The 22,613-nt window shown below is 40.6% G+C and overlaps 1 protein-coding gene across 2 annotated transcripts in view; it reads right to left on the reverse strand.

Moving 5' to 3' along the window:
- Positions 1-21,487, reverse strand: part of IL22 (interleukin 22) — a 28,633-nt gene extending 7,146 nt beyond the window's left edge. For both annotated transcript variants that reach the window (XM_082352955.1, XM_082352954.1), the window contains exon 1: positions 718-21,487. In XM_082352955.1, coding sequence (XP_082209081.1) covers positions 718-903 — 186 coding nt within the window. In that variant the 5' untranslated portion in view covers positions 904-21,487. The remainder of the gene's footprint in view (positions 1-717) is intronic.
- Positions 21,488-22,613: the final 1,126 nt, after the last annotated feature.

Genomic DNA, 22,613 nt, shown 5'->3' on the forward strand with positions numbered 1-22,613 from the left:
TTAACATATACACACTACTATATATAAAGCAGATAACCAACAAGGACCTACTGTATAGCACAGGAAACTATACTCAATATTTTGTAATAACCTATAAGGGAGAAGAATCTGAAAAAGAATATATATATACATATATATATCTGAATCACTGTGCTGTACACCTGAAACTAACACGACATTGTAAATCAACTAGACTTCAATAAATAAATAAGATACAAGGGTATAATGTACAGCATAGGTAATATAGCTAATATTTTATAATAACTATAAATCCTTAAAAATTATGGATCACTATGTTGTACACCTGAAACTTAAATAATATTGTAAATCAACTATACCTCAGTTTAAAAGAGAAATGGATTTAAAGCTCCTAGCATAGAGTTCATAACATAGTAAGTGCTCAATAAATGTCAATTTCTTTCTCTTCAAAAAATAAAATAAAATAATGCTTAGAGGAATAAAGGGAAAAATAAATAGTCAGATGGGCTACTAAATGGCTCCTTTTGGGGTAAAACTCAATGTACGCATCCTAAAGGCCAAAATGGAAGATCTCCACAAAGTCTCAGAAGAGACAGAGAATATGATGGCTGGTCTACCAGTAGAGATAAATGTTGGTTTCTTAAAGATCTTAGATGTGCTCTGAAGAAACTTTAAGAACTATTCAGGTTCCAGGTAGATAAGGATGCAAAAGAAAGAGAGAAAGAGTGAGATGAGTACCTCCTGAGCCAACGCGAAGGTGCGGTTGGTGATGTAAGGCTGCTGGAAGTTGGCCCTGTCGAGACTGCAGCGCGACACGATGGGCACAGCCGCTTCTCTCTGCACCCACAGGGCCATGACGAGGAGGCAGCTGGCCGCCAGAGTCCCCATAAGGGAAGAGCTCATAGATTTCTGCCGGGCAGCCATTGTAGACAACACAAACTCGAGCAACTGGTGACTAGGGAAGGAGAACCTGGTATCAAGAGAACAAGAAGCAAAAACAACATAAAGGAACAAAGTAAGTATCAAGAAGTGTCACACGCAACAAACAAGCATACCAAGTTTGTTGGAGGACTTACCTGTTGATTTCAGTGATTCTGCTTGTGATGGGAAGGTAGAAGACGCTGCTTTTATAGCCCCCAGGACACCAAATTGTGTGTGTGAAAAATATGACATCAGCAATTATCTAATTTCCAGTGCTGTCTTCTGAGAACTACCTAACCACCATAGGAGCCCACAAAGCACCACCTCCTAGCTTTCCCACCTTGATATGCCAGCATTTCCCTAAAACGTCACTTTTAGGGCCCAGAGGGTGCTTTTACAGACAAATCCCAGAAATTTTCCAAACCCTACATACTTTTCAAAGAAAACAATTGCTTTGTCTTTGTAGATTCCAGGTTTAGTATAATATTTTTTTATTTCCTATAGTCAGTGAGTAAGCATTTTAGTCACGAACTCATTTTCCTACCAGCTTCATAGATTCTTATCTCATTGGAGGTGATCAAAAATAAAGCACTTACATCCTCTGCTTTAAAATAAACAGTAATGACAGCTTGAGGATAATTCCATTTTCAAAAAATAATTTTATCTCATTTTTTAAAATATGCTGATTTCTAAAGAAGACTTACATTTTAAAAATAACAGTATTGGCTATCTAAGCACCGTTTTCCCCCCGTTCTGTGACTTTTTTTAAGTGACCATAACAATTATACTAGATGCAAATATATCTTAAATTTTTTCATTAAATTATAATCAATATCAATCTAAGTTTGGAAGTATTAATGCTGAACAATCTGATAGCTATTTTTCTTAACATGCAAGTATTTTAAGAATACAAGCAATTATACTTCAATAAAGATTGAAAAAAAAGAATATAGTAAATACAGTAGTTCATCATAAAATTTTACCTGCACTCATTCTAAACAACACACAAGTTAAGTCTCAAAAAACATTTCCAAAAACCTTATAACATTTTTTGTTATATATATGGAGGTCTAAAGAAGAGAATCTGGCAATTTAGTGATTACATGTGGACTTTATTAAAAATACATTGAATTCTAAATAATACCTAAAAACTAGACTGAAACCCTCCCAATGGGTGGGAGCAGGGAGCAAGTACACTGATCTATTGCTAAGGGAAGGAATGTAAATTCGTGCAAATTAGTTTGATCAGATATTTCTCTTCACAATGAGATCAGGAACATCAAAGAAGGGATGTGAATAATTGTAGAAACTTGAGCATTTTGTGAGATGGCACAGACCTAGGCAAGGAGCCACAGTAAAGGCTTAGGACAGCATGAGGACACTGAGCATTTGGGAAGGTGGTCTTAGGAAAAAGAGAAGGTTAAGGAGGGTAAATAAAAACTAGACCCATTGCCCATGTTTTCTTGGGGTTGTTCATGAGCCCAAGATGAGGAAACTCTTCTTTTCCAATTTCCTGTTAATAAGATATGACCATTTTTGTCCAGATCTCTATATAATTATATTAGCATTAGGGTTAAGAGTTAAGCTCTTAACTCTATATAGAGTTAAGCTCTATATATAGAGTTAAGTTATATAATGGATTAAATAGCTTTTTGTTTGTTTGCCTGGGAACCTTATAAACATACCTAATTTTGTTCCCTGGGAAAATAAGTTCTGATATTATTGAATTATATGCTTTTGAGGGAAGAGTCTCTCTCTCTCTCTCTCTCTCATCTTTGTATCTCCAACACTTAGGACAGTGCAACACACGTAGGAAGGACTTGGTAAGAGCATATTGAATGAATAAATAGATTAAGTTAAATAATTTACTAAGTATCTTTGGGAATATGCATGGAGATAATTTGGGTACTGCCTTTATAGCACTTCTAACGTTGGGGTTTGACCCAGTACTACTTGCCAGCTTCCTGCATAAGGAATAAATAGCTGTGAAACAAAAATAGAATGCCAGAAAATTGCAAACCAGTCTTTAGTAGCAGTGATACATCTATTATTCATTATATGGCCCTGATGGACAACCGTTAATAAGATAGTGTTAATGGAGCAAAGATCTTAGGTTTTAGTGAACTTGACCAAGCACACTAAGGGGAAAATCTGTTCTAGAGCTGTATGTGGATTTCTAAACAGTCATACAAGGAGTCTCAACAATATTTGCTATTAGGAGAGATTGTAGATACAGCATAAAACGGCTTCTGTGAAAATAGCTAGAGACATCTGTGTGCTAAATAATTTCAGATCATTAATGGGCCTTCTTTGCCGTTGTTTCTTTGTGAATTTTCAGCTCTCTCCCAGAAGCCACCCCGGACAAAGGGCAACCCCAGCGTCCTGCTCCCTGGCCCCAGACAGACTGTACCCATGGTTGATCTTAGCTATTTGCAACAATCTACCTGGTCTAATGCCAGGAAGGGCTAACCAGAGTCCTCTGCTAGAAGCAGGCTTTTTTGTCTCATTCACTACACCAGCCCCAGCACCCAGAACGGTGCCCGGCACACGGCAGGCGATGGATATTCACTGACTGCATGATTACACTCCTTCCCAACCCGTCGGCCGATGCTTGGAAATCCACAATGCATTCCTTTAAAGTACACATCTCTCTAGAAGTAGCACTTTAGGTATCTCAGGTAAAAAGTTCTGTATTCATCATACTCCTCGGTACAACACACATGATCACTGTTCCATACAAGGTTCCTTCTGTGTGTGTGTGTGTGTGTGTGTGTGTGTGATCCCACCCTCATTATTCTCCTTGCCTCTGCACCAGTCACCCACCACCACCTCTAAGCCTGCCATAGACAACTGCTCTAATGTATTTGACATACATTTCTAAATATATATGCATCCTTGTAAAACAGCAAGTAGCAAGTGTTGTTTAGTGTCAGGGGTGTATTTTTATTTTATAGGAGTGGTTCTCTTTCTTAATCTTTCACTTGGCACGGTGGTCTTGCAATCTATCTGCGTTGCTGTATGTAGCTCCTATTTCTAACATGACATGCCATACTGAGTCTCCACATTTTACTTATTTGTCCCCCCTTTGATGGGCACCTAAACCACCTCCAGTTGCCCACTCACAGCCATCACAGCACTAAGCAACATAATCCAAGTCATTTTAATGGTAATTTTAGAGAATATCTTTGAAACAGTTACCCAGGAGTAGGTCCGCTGGGTCATAGAGATAAATTCATCTACTAGATACATCAGATTGCTCTCCAGAAAGGCAGCATTGATTTACTCTCTCACATCAGTGAAGAAAGCTTTCTGTTTTCTTACCTCCCCACCCACACTTGGCATCATCCAGCTTTAAGGTTACCAGCTTTTGGAGGTTTAAAATGGTATCTCATTGTTGTTTTAATTAGCAGTTTTCATACATTTGCAGCCACTTGGGTTTCCTTTTATGAACTGATTATTTACATCAATTGCCCATTTTTCTAATGGGCTTTGGTCTTTTATTCTTGTTGTTGATGATGATGATTTGTAAGAGTACCCTGTATATCTTATATATTATTCTCTTTTTGGTTGTAGGCAACTCTTCTCCCAATTTGTGTCCTGTCTATTAACTTTTTCTACTTGTCCTTTGTTGAACAGAAAACATAATTTGGATGTCATGTAAAACATTATTTTTCATTATATGGTTTGTGCTTCTCGAGGCTTTGTGTAAAAATCTCCCTCCATCCCTAGGTCACAAAGATATTCCTCTGTCTTTTCTTTTATTTACCCTATAATTTTGCCTTTCACAATCAGGTTTTTAATGCCTTTGTGTAGATGATGGAAAGTAGGGAATCAGTTTTATTTTTTCCACATAGCGAGCCAGTTTTCCCAACACAGTTTACTAAACAGTGAGTCCTTTATCATATGTGAATTTCCCATTTATAAGTAGCTATCTTTGAGCTCTCTGTTTTGTTACACCGGTTTATTTATTTTTCCCTTTTTGTTCTTGAGCTAGTTCCTTATTTTTTATTACTGAGGAGTGTCATTATATCTAGACAGGAAAGTCTACCCTCTTTTCTTTACTTTTTCAAGGCTGGCTTAGCTATTCATGAACTTTTTGTATATATTTTGCATAAATTTTATAATAGATTTGCTATGTTTCTAGAAAAATGCAGAAACTTTAGAATATCATTTAATTTAAAGATTAATTTGGGAAGAATTAGCATCTTTATAACATAAATTCATTCCATCCCAGAGCATTTACCATCTATCTCTCTTCTATGGAAGATCTTCTTTTATACCCTTTGATAGTCTTTCAAAATTGTTTCCCTGAGATCTGGTGTATTTTTTAAATTCCTAGCTACATTATAGTAGAAGTAAGATATTAAGCTGTTATTTATCACTTTCACCTGGGTGTGAATGAGTACCAAGATGGCTTGGAGAAAGAGACTATGTGGGCTACTCATCTCCTGGGAACAAAAAGAGCATGTACTTTCTTCAGCTTCAGTAGAGAGGAGAGAGAGGCACCCAGCACAGAACAAAGCTAGGGACTGGGGTTCCCAAATGTGAACTTCCTTTACTTTTCAGTTCTGCTCAAATATAACCCTGTCAGTACCCAGGACAACTTCCTACCATGTCCACCCTATCTCTTAACACCCCGCCCACAAAGACACTTGTCAACCATCGCCACCTTTCTCTCCTTCCTGAGGACTAAATCTTGTGAATCTGTACTTTACCTCATCTTAAAGGGAAGACTATACCCACAGGGCTGTGTCATAATATAAATGAGTACAGTTTCCTCTCTAGTAATAACCAAGTACTGAAATTGATTTAAATGATAGAAGAAAGCAACGTTTATGCAGTTCCTCACTACTCTAGGACATAAACACAGAATTTGACATTAGCTTCTTAATGTCCGCCCTCTACTGTCAGATTTTTTTTAACCCATAGATCCATCCCAGTCTCTCTTTTCACTGATTATTTTGACTAGTAAATAAATCTTAAAAAATCATAATTCACCCTTGCTTATATCACCAGATATTCTAAATCATAGCTAATTGCCTATTATCAGTGAAAGTTTTATCCCAACCCTCTAATCAGTTTTAGGATTATTAATGTTTCTCACAATCATTTGCACAGGTTAAATAGTATTTTAAAACATGACTTTAAAAACTCATATTAAAAACTCTGTGTATCTTGGTGCAGTTTAACCAGACCCTCTCAGTCTCTGATAAGAAAATTTGGGGCCATGTGAACTAGACATTTCCTATATTCTCATGACCCTGTTGAACTTGTTAAAATACAACTGATCAAACACAGTTCCAATTCTGAGGTGATTTGGTTTTAAAATATCACAAACGTCAATCCTGAGAAAATGTCCCCTTTCCCTTTTCTTTGTCCTAATTCAAAAGCTGTGTGTGCTTATAAATAGGACAAAGCATCACCAATTTAGGTCAGTTGGACAAGATGTCACTCTAAATCAGTGCAAGTCTGAAATGCAGTATGTTTTAAAAGAAGTGCCATTTTGTTATTACCTCCAAATTCTTATAACCAGATAAACTAAGCTAATTTATTTCATTCTGTTTAACAAATACCTGCTTTGTTTCTATTGGAATATTTTACCAAGTAAGGGTTCTTGAACCCATGTTTAATACTTTTTAAAAATACAGTAACAGTTAACATACTAATTGTGTTGTAGTAGCCTTAGGATTAACCTGAAGTGGGCTTACCTTTGAGAGGAAACACTGAAGTACCTAAACACTGATTAGAGAACTGGAATTGAGATTGAACTCATATTAGTTAATTAACATACCTTTAGAGAAGTTTGACCTACAGGCCTTTATATGAGTAGGGAGGGAATTAAATGTAAGAACCAGATAGAAATAGTATTGTAATACTTAAAAGCCTAGAAAAGGGAGGAGTTAACAATAAATAATAAAGTCATAGACAGCGGGTTCATCTATTAGAACATCTAGTTGAATGGGTCCAAGAGGAAATATCTGAGTGAGGTTTACCAGGAAATGGAGCAGAGACAAAGGGCTATGCACAGGTTGCTGAATGAGAGTAAAAGGGTAATTTGCTTTATTTATTCATTTCCTCATTCATTTCTTCATTGTAACATCAGCTCCATAAGAGCTCAGACTCTATCTGGCACAGTCCTTAGAACATCCTTTTCTATGTGTTTATTATGGTTTAATAAAAGTTTTCTTAACATTCTTCAGAATCAGTTACACCTTTTCAGTGGTGACCCTGTCCACATTTTTCTCTTACTTGGGCAATAATTTCCAGGGCGGCTTCTGCTCAGTTCTGTACTTCTCAAGAAGTGATCAGTGTTGACCTTCACTATCTGTTCAGGGTTCTCTTCTTAGGTAATGGACAAAACCAGGGCCACACCTTGATTTCTAGAGCTGATCCTACACATCCCAGATTTAGTCTCTTTTCAAGCCTACTCCCTTCCAAGCACGAGAATTCCTACTTCTTTATCTTGAGAACTCAATGTAATAATGACTGCTGAATATCTGCCATGTGCCTAATACTGTCTTGGGCTTTCAGAGATGCAAAATGACTAAGACATGGCCCTGGCCTCAAGAAGCTTATTAATACAATTGATTCAATAACATTTTTAAGTCAACTGCTATGTCCCAGGCACTGGGCTGGACACTAGGGAGACACAAATGAATAAGGTGTATTTCTTGCCTTTGGAGCACTCAGAGTATAATGGAGACGGTGATCACTCAAAGAGAAAAATAATGATTCTTGTAGTATTATCCTACAAATATAAAATAACATTAAATGAATAAAACATGTTACAATGGAATTATAACCATGACAGTAGAGGTGCCTGATTAGAAATTGATACTGGAAACTCATTCAAGACTTCAAGATGTTGAATTTGAGTAAAATTGTTAATACTATCAGTATTTGGATCAGTTTAAGGCATGGAAGAAGGGTTTCCCAAGAAGAGGAAATGGCAGGGAAAAGAAACCTTGGAGATGGGGCTGGTGGAAGAGAAATGACTAGCTAGATTAGAATAGAATGATGTGGAGAAGTGATGGCAAAGAAGGAGGGGTAGGTAGGGTAAGAGCAGCTTACGAGCAGCTTTGAATACCAGCCAGAATAGTCTAGACTTGAGACAATGGGCAATTGAGAGCCATTATGGACAGTTGTGCATGGAAGGGACTTGTATAAAGCAATACCTTAAAAAGACAGCCTGAGAGTTATGGGAAACATGAATTGGAGAGGCAGAAACTGACATCAGGGAGATGAGCTAGGAGACTGTGACAGCAGCAGCAGGGATAATTTAGTGCTACTGGTGCCATAAGAAACAATGAAGACAAAGGTCAGAATCCAAATATACTGGTGCCACCAGAGGGTAAGATTTAGACTTAACACTAGTTTGAGTTTGTGACACAAAATATTTTTTTACCACTTTAATTGAGGCAATTCAGTTAAAAAAAAAAAAAAGTCAGCTACTTAAGATGTTTTAGGAACTAGTGATCCTTGAAGCATAGTCCCATACACTGCTGGGGATCAGTCGAATGATCTGGTAAACAACTGGCATACCCAGAGTGCAGAGATGCCTTATGGGGGTCCCTGAGAAGGTGCAGCCACTTAGGAGAAAAAGATAAATGGAATAGGAACCGCTGACTTTGAGGGAAATTTAGGCCAAATTTGAAGGCTTCGGGAAGAATCACCAAACTGCTGCCACTGATTATATCTGCAGCAGCCCAAAGGCTTCTAACCAACTTTCTCCTCAAAATTGATTCATGAGCCCAAAGAATGCTTTCCTGTCCTCAGGGATCACCCCTCCTCCCCCAATCTAGCTGAAATGACAGGTGGGGAACCAACTGAAGCCAAGATCAAATACGCTTCCCCCGTGGAATGGGGTGCAATGGGGGGAAAGGATAAGAATGAGAATGCTGGGGCCGTGGAGATCGTATGTTTGGAGAGAGGGGTAAAAGGGACTTGGTGGCTCCTGGATTTTGCCCTCATAGAGATGGCCTACGCACCCAAGCCAGAGAACTGTTAGTGAAAACAAAATTATCAGTTGGTTGACAAAGATTCTAGTTGCTTTGACAGCTTCTCGACAGAGCCTGAGCAAGAGCGTGCACTGACAAAACCCTGCTGTTCCTCATCAGACACTCAGGCAATCTGTAGGCAACTGAGTAATGAAAGCTGATTTCTTCAGCTTCAGTCTCGTCTCCACACATTCCCAACAGAGAGAAGCACGTGGGAGAGTGGTTTCCGCTGAATTTGACCTCAAGGCAGAACTTTATCCAAAAACATCAAGGACGTGATTAGAGACGTTCCTGCTTGAGGAAGATCTTTGGTGTGACCTTTTTTACTCTCATTCATACAAACACCCAATCACAGCTCACCATTGATCTCTTCTTCCCATTCTCAATCTCCAGCCCCACCCAGAATCTCTCTTTTCAGGTTCCATAAGAATTGAGTTAAAATTCTTTAACTTGGCACCATCTTGGTCTCTGAATCTGATTTGTTCTGATAACCACATTCTCAGGCTGTTCTCAGCCAGCCATGAAAATGTGCTCCTGTTGGGCTTTCAGGAACTCCGCCAGATCCTTTGAGACTGAGGAAAAAAAGGAAGTTTGATGATGTCAGTATAGTTTCCATTGGAAGGAAAAGAGGTGGTTTATCTGTGGACAGCATAACACTGACTGAGTCACACACATTCTAGTCTTTCTGTCCTTTTCCTCGTTAACAATGGGGTCAATTATTCACATTTCTCAATAACTATTATCTTCAGTTAGAATGGATTTGAAGCAAAACCGTGGAATAAAACAAGCATGCTTTGGGACTGTCATCTCTTCCTTTCCACACCATTTCATTCACCATCGTCTCTCTCCTTCTCTCCAGCTCCAACCTCTAGCCCAGACTGTTTTATATGCATACTAAGTGATAAATCATAAAACTAATATCATCCATAATTTTCATCTGTTCCCCTAGATTTTATCTCATTTGATCTTCATAATAACCTGTTAAATTATGTTATTCCAATTCTACAGATAAGAAATATGAGGCTCAGAAAGGACAAATAACTTTCTCCAAGTCGCACGGTTACACAATGACAACTTCAGGGCTAATGAAGGGCTTTTTCCATCACCATGCTATCTCGTAGTGAAGTGTCAAGCTAAATGCATCTCCAATGATAAGATTTCAAGTATTAGAAATCCAGGCAAAGGAAATACTTGGTCAGCAAAGAAAGTTTCCTGGAATCCATGAAACTATACCACTTCCTCTTCCACTAAGTCACATAGTACCTTGTGGGCACTCCCATCATGGCACATGTGAATCTGAATTAAAATACCCTGGTTATCTCTCTATCTCCTCAACTAGATGGCTGGCTCCATCAGAGCAGGGAGCATGGATAGGTCAGTTTTTATGTGCTTCTCCCTGTAATTCCATTAAATACCGTGGTCTGTCTGTCTGTCTCTCTCTCTCTCTCTCACACACACACACACACACACACACACACACTACAACACTTTATGTTTTGCCTAGGGATGACCTGGAGTAAAGTGAAAAGAACAAGAAGTGAGGATATGGCTATCCTACATAACATTTAATATGTTACATGATTACTCAAACTGAACGTAGAGAGTTTTTTTATGGGAAATCTCCCTCATACATTAGGAAGAGAGATTGAGAGAGAATGGCAAGGAAAAAGAAGGGGAGTGCCATGGGCACCAAAGGGAGAGGAGGAGCAAACTGCCCACTTCCTTATTTTGTGAAGGATAAAGCCTGCACTCACGTGAACCCAGCCTCTCTGTGGTTCATTCTTTGAGCTAAGATCAGACCTGGAAGATTCACTGAAAGAAGGTCAGCTTGGGAAGGTTGCTGTCTCTGTGTCTCATGAGAGTTACCCAGTTCTTCCCACCACAAGCAGACACACATGCCCCCAGAGTGACCCAACTGCAATGACCACCCAAGTTCACCGCTTTTCTGCTTTCTCCACAGTTGCAAGGCCATCCTGAGGGCACTCTAGATGAAAAACGGAAACTGTGGGTAATTATTAGTCAAATCCTTTTCACCTGCCTTCACTAATCAAGCTCGTTTTAAGACTTGCATGTCCTCCAAGCAGCTTGTAGCCTAAACAATGGGATGTTTGCCCAAGTGGCTTTCCAGTAACTTGGGGTCAACTGTGTCTAGTAGGAGCTGAGCTGGTTATGACTGGATAGGACCATGGACCCTCCAACTGGGCATGAGCAAGGGTCCCCTTGTGACCTTTTGACCTCAGGGAGCCAAAAACTCTACCCTCAGATGCTGCTAGGCACCTCCATATTTGAACGTGCAGAGGTCTGGAGCGTAGTTACACCTGCCCAGAACCACGAGCACTGCACCTTTTTTCAATCACCTTTCCCCACCCTCCCCTCACTCCCCATGCCTCAAACCACCCTGCAGCTTCATTCCTCATCCCATAAATACCCTGAGCCCCTCGCCTTCGGGGAGGTGGATCAGAGACTTGTTCTCCCATCTCTCTCGCTTGGCTGCCTTGGGAATAAACCCTCTCTTTGCTGCAATCCTTAGCATCTCAGCATTTTGTCTTGCTGCACTCAAGCAAACAAACCTGGCTCGGTAACAAACCCACAGTGGCAGCCACGCTCACCTTCTTTACTAGACCTGTTCTCCTCCACTCTTCCACCGTTATGTTGACCCCCAGACTGCTCGGGGTTTCCAACGTTTCCCCCATGGAGGCATAGCCTCAGCAGAAACACGCCATGCCCTGGTCCTTACCTCCTGCCCCAAACCTTATCAAAAATTGTTCTGACCTGTATTGCTACTACCCACTGTGGCACCAGGTAACTGAGACAATAACGGCTAACTAATCCACACCTAGGCACTAATAGCTAAGAAATTCTAAATGCAGATAGGCATTTTTGCAGGATTCTTTAACATCTTAGCTCAAAGGAACAACTGGCGGGAAACTGGTACAAAATGACAGGCTTATAGAGGAAAGATTTTGGATATGTGTCTCTGGGCAACTTTCCGTGCCTCTTACGCATGTGTTGGGCTACACCCTACCCTGACCCCCTGACTTTCTTATAACATTAACATTTCTGTGACCTCTTTGGAAATATTTGTGGTTGCTGCATTCACTGTAATTGAGAAAGAGTAGAGGGTTTTTTATATTTTCACATAAGATCCCAAAATGTATGATTGCATTATTGGCACCAGGTTGACTTGGGGGACTTTATAGCATGCTCACTACCAGGTAGCCATGAATTAACTCCCCCAGGAGGTCCAGAAAACCTCTTCCAGGGACCCTTCTGAGAACATGTTCTAACATCATGTTTGCCTATGGGAATCCCCTGAAGCACCCTGGTGGTTTAGTGTTCTCGACAATGACTTATACAATGAAGAGGATTGAGGGAAAGAACTGGAAGTCAGCATCACTTTACCTCAAGAGCCACAAATGCTTCCTTCTTTCATTTTTTCACACCCACAAATAGAACCGAAACTCTATCTTTTGAGATCTTTTGAGATAATCCACTTTCCTAGATGTCTACATTTGTCACACGATGTTGCTAGGTGCTGGCAAAAGCATCATTCATCATCATGAATTAAATTAATTAAACTGACTTGAAATAAAATAAAAGTTCTGACACTCAGATAGAAGTTATGTCCTGAAATCCTGATCTATCCAGAAAGGACCTTTCCATGAGTTTATGAAAAGCCACTTCTCCCCATAAGTCAGTCTCTCACAAGAGCATTTATTGAGTGACTGCTGCATGCCTGACCCTGTGCTGGTCCTCATTATGTAGTAGGAAAGAAACGTAAGGAACACCTCCTTATCTTATATTTGAATCAGTGAGACAAACACAAAGAAGAAGCAATTAGGAAACATGAAAGTAATGGTCAGAACAGTCAGTGTTGACATTAAGTATGATAGAAATTCAGATCAGGGTGAGTGTTGGGCTGCACCCCAGAGGCCTGCAAGCCCTGTGCTTGCCCAGCCTCAAGACCAAAGAAAGAGCCCCCGGAGCCAGCGACAGAGACATCAACGGTTGAATGGATGGGGGATCTTACTTGTCTGAAGCAAGGTCCTGGAGCAAGCCCCCACCGCGTGTGCAGCAGTCTTCGCTATGGGGAGAGGGAAGTTGCCAGTTACAGGGGGAATTGACGTCAGGTTGATTTATCGGTTACCAGGGAAACCAGCAGAGGAGCAGACCCCTTACTGCCCTTTTGATAAGCTATCATAGTGGAGCCCTTCTGATCTAAAGTTTAGAACAATCACGAACTGGGGCTGGGGGCAAGTATGTAGGCATTTACTGGCTAGGCTTTATGATTAAGAGAGAAGTTTAGTCTTGTGAGTAGGGTGTAGGTGAAACAGGCACTGGTCGAGCAGGGCATGTACAGACAGCAAGAGAACAGCCGTCTTAAATGGCCTGACCATAGTGAGAAACATGTACATGTGCAAATTTCTTATTAAAAATGTCTGTTTTTTAAGAAATCTTGCCATCTTCCTTTTTCTACCCCTATTAGAGAAGACAAAGGAATTTGACCTTCAGGGTCCCAAGTGAAGCTAAAAAGTTATCCTTGCCTGTTCACGATTTCTGCTCTGAGCCACAGTCATAAAAGGAATCTGAATGCAGTATAACAACATGACTTTGGAATAATAGCCTTCTAGGCCAGCAGAGAATCAACCCAAAACACAGGCAACCCATTGGATGTCCAGGCCCCAAACACTGAGAGAACAAGCCAGAATAATTTGAAATTAGAGAATTCCATTTTAGCAGAGAGCGGAAGTAGTGTAAGAACTGTACACTGCTTTGAGCTGTCATCAACAGAGAATTAATAGAAAGTTAAAATCTCTTGACTGGAAATGGTAATAAAACCGTATACATTTGTCACGATTCATAGAACTGCACTTCGAAAAAGGATGGATTTTATTATGCATACATTATATCTCAGTAAACCTGATGAAAGAAGAGAAAGAAGGAAAGAGGGAAGGAAAGAAGGGAAGAAAAAGGATGGGAGGGATTGAGGGAGGAAGGGAGGAAGGAAAGAAGAATCTGGCTAATATTTGTCTCTTGTACCCTAAAAGCTAATTGTGATTGAAAAAATAAAACGGGGCTTACCCAGAGAAGGTATTAATCCCCAATTTTGCCAGTTTCAAGGCAATTGCTTTCTCCTAAATAGACTGTTCAATAATAGAATGGAATGCACTGTCTTGTAAAGGAGCAAATTCCTACCACTAGAATGTGGCCAATACGTATATAAAACTTACTCAGCTAGGTGATTTACATAGCCCATTTATGATCCTTAGCATAATCCTCCAAGGGAGGTATTTTACAGATGAGGAAACAGAGACTCAGAGCATTTATGTAACTGCTATTTGGTAATGGAGGTTGGTCCAAGCAGGAGCAGAATATCTTCTTGCACTTGATACATATGTATTGAGTTCCTACCAAGTGTCCATTGCTCTGCTGGGTACATGTTATCATTGTGATAGATCTGGCCCTATCTTCACAGAGAGTACCATCTACCTAATGAAACCCCTCCCCAAAAAAGGCCATCATCTCACAGTGTTTGTCAAGTGCTATGGGGGTGGGGGGGGGAAGGGACAAAAGGAAGCACGAGGAAGGCGTACTTACCCCAGACTAGGCAGATATGAAGAAGTGGCATCTAAGCTAAGACCTGATGGCTAAATGAGGAGTTAATGAGGAGGTCGGCAGTGGGAGTGGGATGGGGTGCGGTGGCAGGGAGGGGGCAAGGGGTGAGTTATGGGTGAAGGAAATAACATGTGGGAAGACCTGGAATTAAGAAGGAAAATAGTGCATTCAAATAACTGAAGTAAGTTCCATATGACTTCAGTGCTATAGGAAGAGTAACAAGACATCTTCCCTAGATGTGCACATGACTCACTCCCTCATGTCCTTCAGGGGTTCTTTCTCCCCATCTTTAGGAGCAGTCTTTAGTTCACGGAGACTTTCCACGTACCCTCTGGCTCCATGCTTAAACTCCCCATTATCAACAACCCACACCAGAGTGGCACATTTGTTACAACTGATGAACCTCCACTGACACATCATTATCACCCCAAATCCCTCAGGTGTTTGTTACAAAGCTCCTTCTCAGGGAAGCCTCCCCAACCACCCTGGCAACTGCCAACACCACCCAACATATATATTCACTCTTTTCTTTTTTTATTAGTCACCTACTGCTATGTAATAAATTGCCCCAAAACTTAGCACCTTAAAACAACAAACATTTGTTATCTCATATAATTTCCAAAAGTCTAGCTCAGGGTCACTCATGATTTGTAGTTAAGAGCTAGGCCTGCAGTCCTCTGAAGACTTGACTAGGGCTGGAGAACCCAGTCTCTCTCCCATGACTGCTGTTGAAGTCCTTGAGGTGAGGAATCTGGCACATCATGGATGTCACAGGGAGATTCTTCCATCGGTTGCTGCATTTGAACTCCAGTCCTCTAAGGGACTTTCTGACCCAGGGTATGGTCCATACTGCCACGGCACAAGCCCTCATCAGCTTCACTGCTGGAGACGTGCCCCAGGGTTCCACCTACTGTGGAACTAGTCTCATAATTTGGAAATTATCTGCTGTAAGCAGTTGATAAATTTTAGCTGTGCGGGAAATTATGATTCACTGAATTATAAAAGTCTCAGACTTTTACAATATAATCATATCATTAAAGAAAAACATGTCCCTAAATATGTAAACAAAAGATACATACTAGGCTGGGCTATGTTCTCAGGATGATTATCATTCCTTTTTAAAAAATTGGGAACAATTGGATAGAGAAGAAACTAAGCTAGAAAACATTTTCCCTAGTGTCACGAGAAAGCAGAATAATGGCAATGATTAGCCAAATTTTTAAATGATGTTTTAGACAGCACTGCCATTCTGAGCATGAAGAAAAGCAAAATAGCCCCCAGAATAAAGCTATAAATAAGAAATTTTCCTAGGATTTTCTGCACATCTTTGCATAGCAAAACCAGAAAACTGTAATGTGAAAAGTGAAGGTCTCTTGCAATCCTGCCCTCCAGAAAAATCCTCTTTAACAGCCTGGTGCATAGTCCTCCACATTTTTTTCTATAAATACGCTAACTCGGTTATTCTAATTTTACAAAAATGAGGTCATGCTATACACAGTTTTATATTTTTCTTTTTGTGTTTTATTTTTTAAGGTTCTGCTTAAGTCAATATATACCTTTTCTTAAAAAAAAAAAAAAGTCCTGTTTAAACCTGTTTATAACCATGTCCAAAAAATTATACCACAGGGAAGAATATTTTCTTTCCTTGGTGGCTCCAGGTTATCATCCAATGAATAGGGTATTCGAGTCCCTAAACTCTATGTTTAGCTTCACCAGGAGGAAAGACAAATCAAAATTTAAATATATGCAAGACAAAATGATATGACAGGGCTTCCCTGGTGGCGCAGTGGTTGAGAATCTGCCTGCCAATGCAGGGGACACGGGTTCCAGCCCTAGTCTGGGAAGATCCCACATGCCGCGGAGCAACTGGGCCCGTGAGCCACAACTACTGAGCCTGCGCGTCTGGAGCCTGTGCTCCGCAACAAGAGAGGCCGCGATAGTGAGAGGCCCGCGCACCGCGATGAAGAGTGGCCCCCGCTCGCCGCAACTAGAGAAAGCCCTCGCACAGAAGCAAAGATCCAACACAGCCATAAATAAATAAATAAATTTTTTTAAAAAATGATATGACAATCCCATCTGTAAGTCCATTATTTTTTCACGAAAAAAAATCAGTGGCACAGGAACATTTTGCACCGTGCAAACATTATGCAAAAGGTAATGTGTTGCCTACTTTAAAGCTATTTGGAATTGTCTTCAATGCTGGAAATGGTTGTTGCTGCTGAAACTCAAGGAATGAGAGGAAGCATAGCCAAGCTTAGATGTGTCTCTGAAGACGTAAGAAAGGGAGAGCATTATAAAATTCCAGAAATGTGGGGGTTTTTTGTTTTTGTTTTTGTTTTTTCAAAAAAAAAAATGCAGCCCCTGATGTAGTCAGAGGAACTGTTTACTCACATGACTTGTGATTCTGTCCATTGGTCAATTAAATATACACCAACTCATCATGCCCTTCAAAACTGGAAATTTATTTCTTTACTCAGCAAACAGCTATACCTCATCTCCTCCATGCTGGTATCTGGTCTATGTTCTGAGGATGGTACACAGTTCTTGTCTTCAAGGGGTTTAAAACGTACAGTGTACCAAGTCAGAGGCAGAGTTTTCTGAAAGTAGAGGAGGCGCTCCAAACTAGAAATCCTCTGAGCTGAGTCATGAAGAAAAATACAATGTACCCAGCCCAAGAGGCATGCACAAAATCACCTTTGAGTAACCGTGTGCAAATAGGTGAGGATGAAAGGCTTATGTGAAAGGGAGAACTAGAGAGAGATGAGGCTGGAGAGAAAAGCAAGGGATATTAAGGGATCTTAATTCTTGCAAGTTTGTACTTTATCCTGAGGGCAATTGTAAACAAGCAGGACCCTATGGGGCCCTCCTGGGACAGAGACCCCCCCACACACACAACCCATGTCCTCCACCTGCCTCTTGTTTGTAGAAAAACTTTAGCCTCTTAGGCTTTCCCCAAGTTCCAAAGAATAAATTTAATCAGAGAAGTGATAAAATGCAGAAACAAAAGAGAACAGTCAAGCAAGACTAAATAATAATAGTTTAGCCATCAAACAAAGTCAAAGACCTTTAGTTCCTCCTCAGGGGCTACAGATAATATTCTGAGTCATATCCTTTGAACCGTTTTGCAACTACTGAAACCCCCACCAGTGGAAAAAGTTACCTGTATGCTGCTCACAAGCACATAAACCTCAGGTTGGAACCAGAAGATTGATGAACGTGACTCCTGATTACCTCACTACCAACCAATCAGAAGAATGTCCACAAGCTGATAACATACCCCACAACACTTTCCCTCACCCTGTCTTTAGAAACCGTTTCCTGAAAGCCATTGGAGAGTTCAGGCCTTTTGAGCATTAGCCACCCACATGCCTTGTTTGGCACCCTGCAATAAACGCTGCACTTTCCTTCACCAAACCCAATGTCATAGATTGGTTTTACTGTGCTCAGGCGAGCAGACCCAAGTTAGGTTCGGTAACACAATGGCAAGGAACAAAAGAATTGCAGTGCAAGAAGCCAATGAGCTCCCATTTGTTCTTTAGAAATAGCATTCTGTTGAGGGTGAAAAGGATAGTTTTGGCAAGATTGGAGGTAGAGAAGCAAGCTAGGAGGCTGATGCAGAAATGGGAAAATAGTGGGATGAAGTGGCTGATTTGGGTGGAGAGAAAGGTAATGGGTGCAAAACACATTAATAGGATAGACCTAGGATAAATAGAATTTATAGATGGATGGCATATGAAGATAGAGGGAGGAGAAAAACGTTGACGAAGGCAGACTGGAGAAAGAAAATGATTAATCAATTTGGTTTGGACCACACTAATACAGAGGTCCAAGTAAGCTATTGGATAGAAGGATAAGGAGCTGAGCAGAGATTAATGATCAGATTATTAGATTATTAATTAGAAACTCATCATCTTATTGATAGACATTGAGGTCATGGACTTCATGGGATGAACTCACTCAGAGAAAGGCTGTAGCATGTGAAGAGTTTCCATAGAGAAATAAAGACATTTAAACAGTAAATGTGGTAAAGTGATGCTGAAATAGAGATTTCTTCAGAGTATAGTGAGAACAGAAACGGTGTGGTCAGCTTTATTTGGAAAATTCTGGCAGTTTTATTAGAGGAGGTGATGCTTAAGCTGAGTGTGGTAAGTCGAGTAATCCCTCATCACATGGACAAGGAAAGAAAGATCACAGCAAGCAGAGGGCATAGCTAAAGAATGGCATGGCAATGTGGAGCAGAGCAGCATAAAATGTTTGGGAAACCATGAATAGTTTGGAATCACTGGAGAGTATGATGCACAGAGAGATAAGAAAAAGTTTGTCAAGACATGAAGCTAATTGGGGTAAAACAGAATAAATCATAAAGGGCCTTGTTCTAGTGCTTAGGAGTTAGGTTTCCTCACCTATGGAACTCAGTTTCCTTTGATGGAAAATGGGCGTAACTGTGTATACTGTGAGGATTACAGATAACGTGTGTCAAGTCTCTAGCACAGTGCCTGGGACACAGAGGCATGAAATAAATGCTAGCTTTACTCTGATGGAACTCTCACTCTAGCCGTAGTATGGAAGATGGATTGAAGTCATGGGAGGAAGTGTATAGTACTGACAGAAGGCAGGAGAATTGAGAAACTGGTGAAACGTTGTAGGTAAGCCACAAGGGTCTAGATCTAAGGGGGATCAGAGTGGAGGAGGACAAGCTGAGAGATATCAGGAGTAGACTCAACCACCTGGGGGCTGGAGATAGTGGGTAGGGAACCAGAGAAGTCGAGAAGCACTGGCTTACTTGCCTGGGTGGCACCAATTTGTTAAACTGGGGGCCATTCTGGGGAGAAACATCAATGAGGTAGTAAATGCAGTTCAGGATTCTGAACTGGGGAGCCCTGTAGATTACACTTAAGCAGTTGGATATACAGATATGGAGTTTAGGAGAAAGGTCTAGAGTCTCTTCTAGCAGAGAAGGGGTTGTTTTGGAGAATTTATGGAATGGGAAGAGCAGTGGGGCCAAATGAAGTCCCAAAGAACGACAAAAGTTAAGGAGCGATAGAGAAAGAGGAGCTGGATTTAAAAATACAATTGATTCTCATTATTCACGGTAGTTATGCTCTTTCTCCCACAGGTTTATTGAGATGTAATTGACATATAACGTATGTAAGTTTCAGGTGTACACATGATAATTTGATACACATATATATACTGTGAAATGATTACTACGATAAGGTTAACACCTCTATCACCTCACATAGTACCTATTTTTGTGTGTGTGGTGATAACATTTAAGATCTACTCTCTTAACAACTTCCAATATATAATACAGTATTATTAACTATAGTCACCATGCTGTACATTAGATCTTCAGAATTTATTCATCTTATAGCTGGAAGTTCGTACCCTTTGACCAAATTTCCCCACTTCCCCCACCCACACCCCAGCCCCTAGCAACCACCATTCTCCTCTCTTTTTCTAGGAGTTCAGCTTTTTTAGATTCCACATACAAGTGAGATCATATGGTATTTGTTTTTCTCTGACTTTTTTCACTTAGCATAATGCCTTTAGGTCCATTCATGTTGTCACAAAAGGCAGGATTTCCTTCTTTTTATAGCTGAGCAATATTCCATTGTGTATCTATCTATCATCTATCTAACACATTTTCTTTTGTGTTTATCTGTTGAAGAATACTTAGGCTGTCTCCGTGACTTGGTTATTGTGAATAATGCTGCGGTGAACATGGCGGTGCAGATATCTCTTCGAGATAGTGATTCCAGTTCTTTCAGATATATACCAGAAGTGAGACTGCTGGATGATATGGTAGGTCCATTTTTAATCTTTTGAGGAACCTCCATGCTGTTTTCCATAGTGACTGGTGGTTACATTCCATAAATACAGTCTCCATGAACGCTGAATTAGCAAATACTGACCCATGGCCCCTAGGGAAAATACAGGGTTAGGTTCCTGCAAGTCTCTAGTCACACCATTTTTATCAACTTATCAATTATAACCTTTCTTACATGTGTTTCTGTTTAAAAACACCTTATTTCATATATATACTGTTGATTCATTAGCACTGAACTTCTAACCAACACTACAACTCATGCTTGAACGAAGTTTGTCTAACACACGTATTTTATCTGTAAGGCACATCACATCACAGGTTTCTTGCCCTTAGGATCCCTAGACAGAACTTCAGCACTATGTTTGGGGGTCATTTTAAACAGCAAAGTCATCAATGAAAAGCACAAATATGCCCCAAAAAAGTGGCACAAACTAGGAAAAGGAAACTAGTTTACAGCATGAGAACTTAAACAAGAAGGCAGAGCGTCACTTAGTTCAACCTCAGCTGAGAACAAGCACGTAGGACAACTTGAATTTTTCACTCTTCCACACATGTCTGCAAATTAATGGCCACAAAAGCGCCAAGTGTATTGGCTTGGGGGTTACAAATAAATTTTAGAGTAGGCGAACTTGCAGATATGGAATTTTCGAACAATGAGGGTTGACTGTATCTATATATATATTCAGAAGAAGAAGTAGTCATTCTCAAAAGAAATCGTGCCATGGAAGACTGTCAGTAAAAGGAGAAAACAAATAATGGTGTTACCTTCCACATAGCACTCAGGTAAAATGAAGACTGAGTAAGAATCCGTTGGATGTTGTGAACATGAGGTAATTGCTGGCGTTCGTTAGAGCTCTTTCATGGGGTGGTCAAAGCAAGAGCGTGGTTGCTATGGGTTGGAGAATAATTGGAGGGTGGAGAAATGGAGGGAGCAGAGGGAGAATTGTTGGAGGAAGCTTGGCTGTGCTCTTCACAGGGGGAGACATTCAACATTGAAATGTAAGCTCTATGAAGGTGGGGATTTTCTTGTGTTCATTGCTGCTTCCTCAGCACCTAGGATAGAGCCTGGGACACAGGTGTTCAATGCAGCTCTGTTCCCGAAAGGCCTGGTCTGATAGAGCTGAGATCATGTGCCCACTCCCCTAACTTTACAAAGAAGAAAACTGAGGCCAAAGAGGCCTAACAATTTGTCAACAGTACCCCAGCGAGCTAGTGGAAGAATTATGACTAGAGACCCAAGACTCTTCACTCTTACTTCAGCGCACTTTTTTCCCATAGCATGGAGCCAAAAATAAGAGAATGGATACAACAGGGAGCAAAATATTCTGCATCACCATCACAACAGGGGTTTCAGCATATGGAGAGGCTGGGAGGGTTTCCTAAGTGAAGAAAGCAAACTGCAAAAGAGTGTGCATAGCATGACCCCATTGTTGTAAAATAAGAACAATCTAGCTGGCATACCTTTGAAAAAAATGGGGGATCACTTGACTCTTAAAGTGGTTTTCTCTGCAAGGTGGGGTTACAAGAGAACTTCACTTTTCACAGTACATATTTCTGCAGTGTTTGGATTTTTCTAAGGGTACATATTACTTTTGCTAAGAGAAAACTAAAAGAAAGACTTTTAATGCCTGTAGAGAAAAGTCCACCACTGCTAACAACTGTTAAATGTTGTCTAAGTAGATGAGCAGATCTTTGGCCAATGCATAGAGCAAGTTTTGTGAGGATGCCAGCCACAGCCTGGAACAGCCATTGAAGTTTTCCTCAAACACCAGGGGGATCTAGAAGGAGAAAGGGAGAAGATAGAACTACTACTGCAAAGTGGGAGAACAAGAAGGTGGTGGGGAGAACTAGAGAGGCATTCCCACTATGGGGGGTGAAGGTATGCTAAAAACAAACCACAGATAATCTAGGGATTAATAACATGGGCACCTACTGAGAAAATGACTCAGAGGTTTATAGTATTGAGAACAGAGGGTTTCCTGCCCACTCCCACCTCCTCGGCCAGCTCATATTCATACATGCGCTTGCAGCAGCTCTGCCACGCTCCCGCTCCAGCAAATTTTGTGAGTTACTAATCCCCTCAGAGCTAACTACATCCGGGCTACTGGAGGATCCAATGAAGTGATGCATGCAAAGAGTGAAGCACAACAGCAGACCCATAATAAGCTATTATCACAGTGGCTGAATGAAAAGCAATCCTCATATTGCATACACCTTGGGGAAACTCACAGGATTTATTTTATGCTACAAGTACATTTGCTCTTAACTAA

This window comes from Balaenoptera borealis (genome assembly GCF_965194805.1).
Source record: "Balaenoptera borealis genome assembly, chromosome: 13".
NCBI classification, from domain to species: domain Eukaryota; kingdom Metazoa; phylum Chordata; class Mammalia; order Artiodactyla; family Balaenopteridae; genus Balaenoptera; species Balaenoptera borealis.